This window comes from Gekko japonicus, unplaced genomic scaffold (genome assembly GCF_001447785.1).
Source record: "Gekko japonicus isolate JY-2015 unplaced genomic scaffold, Gekko_japonicus_V1.1 scaffold97, whole genome shotgun sequence".
Classification (NCBI taxonomy): Eukaryota; Metazoa; Chordata; class Lepidosauria; order Squamata; family Gekkonidae; genus Gekko; species Gekko japonicus.
This window is the reverse complement of record NW_015170278.1, coordinates 1,959,112-1,968,161: the sequence shown is the minus strand read 5'-3', so window position 1 is coordinate 1,968,161 and position 9,050 is coordinate 1,959,112. Positions and strand designations below refer to the sequence as shown.

The 9,050-nt window shown below is 44.9% G+C and overlaps 1 protein-coding gene across 1 annotated transcript in view; it reads right to left on the bottom strand.

The window, feature by feature from the left end:
• The window catches only part of SEMA3G (semaphorin 3G), a 134,431-nt gene that overhangs the window by 46,460 nt on the left and 78,921 nt on the right, over positions 1–9,050 (bottom strand). Inside the window, exon 4 of the mRNA XM_015417724.1 lies at positions 903–1,022. Coding sequence (XP_015273210.1) covers positions 903–1,022 — 120 coding nt within the window. The remainder of the gene's footprint in view (positions 1–902; positions 1,023–9,050) is intronic.

The following is a 9,050-nucleotide window of genomic DNA, read 5'->3' as shown; positions in this document are numbered from 1 at the left end:
GAAAGCAAAAGGTTGAGGGAAAAAGAAATGCCACCCACAGATACACACCCCACCAGGAAGCCAGCACTGTCTAAATCCCTGAAGACTGAAAGGCTTTTGGGATTAACCCCAAAAGGAACAACATAAGAGCTGAGCTTGAAAATGGGATCTATGTGTTGGACCTTCCTTGCTTTGGAGGACATTTGTTTGAGACTAAGAAAAGTAGCTCCCTTTCCCCCAACAAAGTGCAGTTCAATTGCTGTGATGTGAACTGGGCAGACTTCTTCCTTTCAGTGGCACTTGGGGCTTATACCTGGTTACAGTGCCGGAAAAGAAAAGGAGATTTCTTTCTTTCTTTCTTTCTTTCTTTCTTTTGAGGGGGAGAACATTTAAAAAGCTGGAGTGAAGTATGCAGTGAAGCTTTAATCACCATGACTGTTAGATCCAAAATCCATTTGTTTTCTGGACAGTTGTAAGATTGGAAAAATTCTGTAAGAGCAGCCACAATGTTCTGGAGCACCAAGAAGAGTAAGTATTGTGGATCTTGATGGGTTTATTATGCAATGAGTTTTCTTCATCAAGTATACTGTCATCTTGGAACAGAAAAGCTTCCTGCTGGATGGGCTGATGAACCATCCAGCTTGGAATTTTCTCAAGGCTGAATTGCTCCTCATCAAACATTTATGGCAGTATATTAAATAAAGAGAGTTTGGTTATGTGCCAGTATCTCCCTTATCTCTTACATGGAAAAAGATGGCGCAGTTAGGTACCTATGCTTCCTTTCCACTAACATGAGCCATGATATTGCTATTACCACTGTTGCAGAGGATGCTATGATTGGATTTAACATTTCATACCACGGAGACCTAAAATTGGCTGATGCCAGCACAGACTACAAAGCGCTTCTGGGTATCCATCCTTACCTCTCCCCGGTGACCCACATAGATGAAAGCACAGATGGGATGGAAAGCTCCAGTCCCACAGGCCAGTAGGTGTGTTCGATTTAAAGGATGAAGTACTCTGATGTAATTGGCACATTCCGTCTAGGGGGGAAAAAGAACAGTGATTGGAATTCGTGACCTTTAACAAGCATTGCCAGGCACAGCAGTCAAAGTGAGAGGGGGGAGAGTGGAAAGGACTGATGGGGGAAGGTGGACACGTTGGTCAAAGCACAAAGCAAGTAGTATAACCAATACAGGTCCTGGTCACACGGGCCGTAAAATGCGGGGGGGGGGAGCGTGGCAGTTTGGCCCGGAGCAAAATAACGCGCAGCCGCCCGATCACACGTCCCGTTGAGGTCCCGTGGGTAGGGGCGAGGTGGCGATCACACAACAATCCTGCAACGCGGCAAAGAAGCGGTGTGGCACAATCTCACCAACGGCATGCGCGATTCTGCGGAGCAACGGAACTTTCGCTTTCCTCTTCGTGCGCATGCGCCATTGGGTGCTTGTGCGCATCCTGTGGAGACTTGGAAAAAACAAACCCTGTTTGCGACGGGACATGGGCGGGCGCCAGATGCCACGGACTACCACCAGAAACACGATCAGACGCCAGCCCTTGCCCCGCGGTTTCCGGAAACTAGTACCTCGGAGGTACTAGTTTTTAACTCCGCATCTTCGGCAGTTAAAACTTCGCCTCGAGTTCGCCATGGGAGCTCTACGCTTCCCAGATGTTGCAATGTGATTGCGCCCGGAAAATCTGCCTATCATCCGTCTCAGTAGCGTGGCTGAACTCCGTGTGACCGCAGCCACAATAGATTATAGAAGTTGGTGTCAGGATTTGCTGGCATTGTTAACTAGGTCAAAGTAAGGGTGGCAAAATTATGAGGGGTATGTCAGTCTTTTCTTCACACCCTCCACCTCGTAGTAACAAAAATCATAGGAAACAATACTACTTGACAGCCGTAGGATACCACATGAGGTCTTTCATCCTTCAAAGACCAGCAACGTTCAGAACCCTGCTTTTCCTTCTTTATAAAAAGTACATAGAATAATGCCATTCCCATAAGGCACATACCCCTGTCTTCCCAAGCCTCATGATTCCTTATTTTCTCTAAGGCCATGTTACCAGTTCCTATTATACTGTGTCCAACTAGGCAAGTGAGTGTCTTTATTATTGCAGAATTGGTCAGTAAATTTCTGTCAGGCTGTTTGGCACGTATACCACATTTCCTGCTTCTCTCTAGCCATCATGGCTCCTTCCCCGGATCAGACCTTTTGTCCCAATCTTTTTGTATTATTATCTCAGGCCAGGAAGTGAGGTCTTCATATTGCCTTGCGCAGTGATTTCCTGTATTACCAGAGGTGCAGGCAACTATGATCTGTCCTTAATCCTCAGCAGAGGAAAGTCAGCAGAAAACAGGAAGAAGCCACCACAATAGGACTAAAAACAGCCTCTTTATTTAGAAATTCCAAGAAACAGGTTTGGCAGTGATTCATGTTAAAAATAATTAGCCTGCCAGCACCCCACAAATCATGAGATTTACCTTTTTTAAAAAGAAAAAAGGGGAGGGAAAGGAATTTTCACAAGCAAGCAAGCAGTGAGTTTTTAAAATCTTTTCTTCTTTGTCTTTAGCACAGTTACTGTTATGCTACATAAATACCAGAAAGTATTAAGCATTAACATCTCAAGAGTTATGATAAAATTGTGATGGGTGAAAATCCTGTCAAAGGGAGGCTTGATAACTGTCTTGAAAGATGCTAAAGGTTGCTTCAGAAGGGAGGCAACTGTCCTCCACTTCCAAATCCAGTTAAAACAAGAGGCACTATGGTTACAGACAAGGCAGATTACATATTAATTAATGGCCAATGGAGGAAAGTTTCCTAGAGAAGCAAAGTCAGTTTGTTTGTTTTTAAGAAGCCAGTAGGAGAGGCATCGACGGAGGAACAAGAAGAAGAACTTATTCAGTGCAGGTGGTTGGAATACATGAAATGACAAGGCTCTTTCCAATTTCATAAAAAGAATGAGAATTTGACAATTGTTATGGTCCCAACTCCCTTATCCCTTGAGCAATGATCCCCATTCTCAAGTCTTTTCCCATCTGAATCTTTACCAGTTTTACATTCTTGCCTGGGAAGGAAAGGTGCCGTACAAAGTCAGCATTAGCAAGGGACTCAGTTTCAGCTCCCCTCCAGTTCTGGTTAAGAGGTGGATGAAGAATATTGTGGTGGAAGAAATAGCAGGAAATGAAGGAGACACGGAGCCTTGACCTGAACCAAACTAGTCATTTTTAAAGGAAGTTTAGCTAGTTACGCAGCAGGATGACAAATGACCATTCATGACTCCAATCTGGATTAATTGTTCCGTTTTCCGGAGCAGTGATCATTGGCAGATAAGCATGAAGCATTTAGGGAGACAGTCCTCTCTAAGATCCATCCATCCAATATACAGAAGGAGCTACATCCATTGCCATAGAAAAACAGACTCTCAGTCATTCCCATTCCTAATGTGCCCTTTTATCTTGCTTCAATCTCTCCCTCTGCATCACCTTCTCCAACAGGAGGTACTATCTCCCAACTCTGATCTCCATCACAGCTTCATCACTCTTCATTGATAAATTAAATGCCTGAGGGGGAGGAGGGGGCTAAAGAACAGGTTACATAACTCTTTGCTGTTAGTACATGGGTTCAAATCCAGGCCAAAGCTGGTACCCTCTATGGACCGTACAAGAAACAATATAAAATGAGAGGACAGTGTGACTCATAGCAGAGAGACATTCATCACAAAAGCCATCATTGCAACCGAGGAAAACGTAGGAGGTGTAAATGTTTCAGAAGAAATTCATTATCCTAGAGAGACTCCCCTTCCAGATGAACTTAGATAACATCTTCCCATTGCTTTTAAGATTTTGCTTATAAATGCACTGTTTTGATATGTAATCATATTGCCAATATTGATGATTTAATATTATGTAGCTTCATTTCTGTCAATGGCTACAGGAGGATGAATAAATTACGCCTTTAGAGAGATGGGGGGCACAAACATGAAAATTCACAGCAGGAGGGGAGTCTCATGTCCCCATTCCCCCTCCCCCACTTGCTTTTCTCTTTGCCTCCCAGTCCCCAGCAGTGCTTGTAGGCTCTCCCTTTTCCTTCTCTCCCACCTACTTACCTACCCTTTCCTGTTTCTCTTCTGAAAGCCTGTCACCACCCATTCACTCACCCATCTTCAGTTTTTCCTTTTTTACCTTTTGAGCTCCTCCTCCATTAGGGTTGCCACACACACCCCCGATGGGGGCGGGGGTTTACCTGCTTTCGGGGGCCTCACTGCACCACCACCCAGCTGGCCAGCAGAGGGAGCCCCGCCCCCAAGCAGCCCCATCCGTGCCAACGTGCCCAGCGTGATGATGTCACCCAGAGATGACGTCATCATGCAGGGCATGTTGCAGGGGAATGCAGAGATGCTAGAGAGTCCCCCCCCCATGCAACGTGGCCTCTGCGATGATGTCACCTCCAAGTGACATTATTGCACCATGCATGTCAGTGTGGATGGGGTTCCTCGGGGCTGCTTAACAGCCCCCAGAATAACTACCAAGATCTCACAGTGAAGTCTCATGAGATCTCAGTGGCACACTTTTTTTAAAGAAGCAGATATTGTTTATTATTTGGGGTTTTTTCTAACTCACCAAGTTTTTAAAAAATATTTCATATTTTTATGAAAACCTAGGGTTTCTCTCAGGCTTGTGCAACAGCACTCCTTGTTTGTTCATGCTCCATTGTATGCGGGGGGTCTGATCCACACTCTATGGCCCAGGCCAGAATTAGGCCGCGGTCACACGGACCTCTTACCGGGCTAGTTTTCCCGCAGTTCTTCTATCAGCAACATTTTATATCGCTTGGAGGTGGTCAGACGGTCCCTCTAAGTCTTCCGCTTACTCGCGCGAAGTACTGAACACACAGCGTACCGTCCCCGCGGTGGCGCGAGGTTTTTTAAAAAAAACCTGTGCATGCGCTTGGGCGTACATACAAACTAAGAAGACCAAAATAAAAGCTAGCGCCTGTTTGCACAAGCGCATAACTTAAACCGGAAACACACAAAAAAGGAGGGAGAGGGTAGCGCAGTCACGGCGGATTGCTGTCCAGATACCAAAACCGCAGATACAAAGCGCGATATATTGGAAAACACCTGTTCCAACAGGTGTCAGAAAATGCGGATAAAAAGAGCGGAAACCGCGGGACTCAGCCCGCTTCGGTGCGGGAGGCGGGTTTGCCAATATGAACAGGAAACTTTAATGCGCGAGGGATCAGCAGCAAAGCCCGCACTAAATGTCCGTGTGACCTGCCCCTTAGACTTATGATTAAAAAAACTGGGTTTCCCACCCAAAAACTGTATAAATGATATTCTGAAGAAAATAGTGGGGTACACAGGAAAAGACAGAAATATTACCATGTTTTCCCCTACTCATCTAGCCCCTCTGTTCCAAAATACTCACTTTTTCTTACCTAAAGAATTTTCTTGTACCATCATCCCAACTATTAGGTGGACCCCAAGCAAGGCTTTTTATTCTGGAATCACGCAGGCAGAGAGACATAATCCTGAAAGTAGCTCTAGGGTGCGTTCAGATAGGCAGCTAATCCCGTCATTATGCCATCTTGAATTTTATCCCAATCTTTTTAATCCATCATAGCACGACCAGACATCCCCCTGGTGAATCACCTTACCGCACGCTGCCTCCGTTGTGGATTGCCTAGATGGCATCCACTGAAGGAGGCATGCGCAGTGGGTTTTTTTTAAAAAAAAAACTTTTTGCGCATGCGCATAGGCATCACAGAGTGTCCTTGTTGAAGGAGGCACGCGGTGGGTTTTTTAAAAAAAAACTTTTGTGCATGCACATAGACATGACAGCATGTCCTTGTTGATCCGCGCATGTGTAGAGATTTTTTAAAATTACGCCCACTCGGGATGGTCTAACGTCAGACCACCCCGACGGGAGGATTGCGTGCTGGTGGAACGATCAGACGAGTGAAAGTCCGCAGTTGTCCCACAGGTAACCAAAAACCCCAGATTATTTTTTAAGTACGGCTCGAAAGCGTGGCAAAATGAGATGCACACGGAAGAGGGACATTTCCCAGATATTTGAGTCTGGACATTACCTTTAGATCCGTGAGGCAATCATGCCTCGCGTGGATCTAAAGAGCCGTCTCATCGGACTCCTAGATAAGCTGCTTAGTTTTTTTGAATGCCTGCGTATGATGTGGCATATCATTTTTTGCCTGTCACAGTCCCTCTGGCTATGATAGCTATTGACATTTTCCTCATTCCTGGCAGAACTTGCTCACCTGGCTCTGTATCAGCAGCTTCAGACTGATGAGAAGGGCTCAGTATTCAGCATCAAGCTTCTCTCAAAGCTCACTGATGAAGCTATTATAACTACGTTATAAAATTTAACTCACAGCATATATTTGCAGAGAAAACTTGGGAGAAATGGCACATGTTCACCAAATCAAGAAGTCAAGTTTTTTCCTTCTTTGAAAACAGAGTGTTTACTATGAAAAATTCTGTTAACAGATTTTGCACAGAGAGAGAATAAGAACAAGAAAGAAACATATAAAATATCCATGTTCTTTAAAAAAAGAAAATGTCAGCCAAACATAAAAGCCAATTTTCCTTCCTGAAAGTGATTATCTGTATGCCTTGCTTCTCTTGTTCAGTTTCCAGAGACGAGGAATTTTACTTATTACAGTGCTTAACAAAACCACAATCAAGTCCATATCTGTTGGCCCGATTTTCTCCTTCCAAGTACTGTAATAGAACAGACAGTGGATTATGCAGTAACTGATAAATCTGTATTTTTGTTTATAGTGGCAAGTGCTTTTAATTAGAAATTTTTATTTTCTTCAGATGAACACCACATTTGCACTCTCTTTATTGCCTAACAACCAGGGGTCATTTCGTAGAGAAAGAGGTGCAGGAGCTCATTAGCATAACATATTAGCATAACTCATTTGCATATGCCACGCCCCCTGACATCACCGGAAGTGTGTCAGAAGGCAACACCCACCGCTCAGGCTCCACTGGACTGTTTTGGATTGCTAGCTATTGGGGGAAGGGGAGCGTGCAGATCTGTCCTCACAGAGGAGGGAGAGGTTGTACCTGACGGCGGGCCAGGGAGGGAGCTCTGCAACTTACCTGGCTGCTTCTTGTTCCTCGTGGCCCGACTGAGGGCTGCTGGGAGCAGGGGGTGGGGCTTGTTGCATGTGCCCGCCCCCTGGGCTCCTTACTGCCGGAGCTCCGCTCCTGTGCGCTCCCGCAGGAAATGACCCATGCTAACAACTGCCTGAAAAATTATCTTCTTCTCATTTCTTCAGTGTTATGTACCATTAATACATAATTTTGTTTTCTTTGGATATGTAAAAACAGATTAAACCAGCCTATATTTTACAGACATATATTGTGAGATTGTCATCTGTCATCTTGGGGTTTTTTAAAATTAAATTTAGAAGAAGAGAGATTGGGTTTATACCCTGCCCTTCACTACCCAAAGGAGTCTCAGAGCAGTTTGCAATCCCTTTCCCTTCCCCTCCCCACAAGAGACACCCCGTGAGATAGGTAGGGCTAAGAGAGTTCTCTTGAGAACTGCCCTTGAGAGAACAGCTCTGAAAGAATTTATGACTGACCAAAGGTCACACCAACAGCCGCATGTGGAGAAGTGGGGAATGAAATTCAGTTCTCCCAGATTAGAGTCCGAGTTCCTAACCACTACAGCAAACTGGCTCTTTATTTATAATAATGATATTTATAATAATTATTATTATAAACTATTACAATATAGATGTTTTTCACTTTGAAACTTGGCAATATTTTGTATAACATTTTTTCGTATACTATCACTGATGTTGATATATGATAAACATGGGCCTGTCTCTGGTAATAACTGGTCTTGAATATTGTGCGGATCACACTTTTGATCTGGTATTTTGTTCTGGGCAGAAGGAATGTGATCTAAATATGGAGGAACTGACAACAGTCCCATTGTCATGGATGGATCAGTAGCTGCTTGGGTTTTAATGAGGTACATTTGGGAGAGTTTATTTTAATGGTTTTATAATGTATTTTATCATGTATGTTTTAAATTGTTAATTGCTCTGGTGGACTTTATGAGGACAGAAAGGCAAGATATAAATTTTGTAAATAAACAGAATAAAAATAAAATGTACTTATTTTGAATTTTGTATTGAAAAATTAAAAGGAAAAGAGAGATCATATCAAGGTGTCTTATTTAGCATTTCATCAATTTTAATACCACCACCACTTAGGATGCAATGCACTTTCTAGTGTTCAAAGGACTTCACATATATTGTCTTGTAATCTTTACAACAATGCTATAAGGTAGGCCCATATTATGAACCCTATTTTGGAGATGGGGGAGCTGATGCTAAGAGAAAATGGCTCATCTAAGTACACTCAGTGAATTAATGACAGTGATGAGATTTGAACCAGGGGTTTCCTGGATCATAGTCACTAAACTATGGCTGCGGTCACACGGAGCATTAGCCACGCTACAGGGACGGAAGATAGGCGGGTTTTCCAGGCGCAATCTCACTGCCACATCTGGGAAGCGTAGAGCTCCCATGGCTCACCCGAGGCTTCCCGCCGAAGATGCAGGGTAAAAAACTAGTACCTTGGAGGTACTAGTTTCCGGAAACCGCGGGGCAAGGGCGGGCGTCTGATCGCGTTTCCGGTGGCATCCAGCGCCCGCCCATGTCCCCTCGCAAAAAGGGTTTTTTCCCCCCAAGTCTCCATGGATGCGTACAAGCACCCAACAGAGCATGCGCATACTTCAGTGTACAGGGGGAAAAAAACATTTGCCCTGGAGGAAGGCGAAGAGGCGACTGCTTGTCCAACCGTCCCCAGGAGCCGCACAGAAGACAGCTCAGAGTCGCCCAGAGCGGCGACCCCCCCCCCTCCGGGGGACCTGCCTTTCGGTTTCATTGTCAGGCGTTAGAAGGCAACAGCAGTTTACTCTGCCCGTCAGCGCCTGCTTTGCGGAGCTCCAGTCGCCAAGCGGAGGAGAGGCAAGATGGTTGTCAGAGCCTTCTCCCCCCCCCCCTTGTGCCCCCCCAGCATTTCAA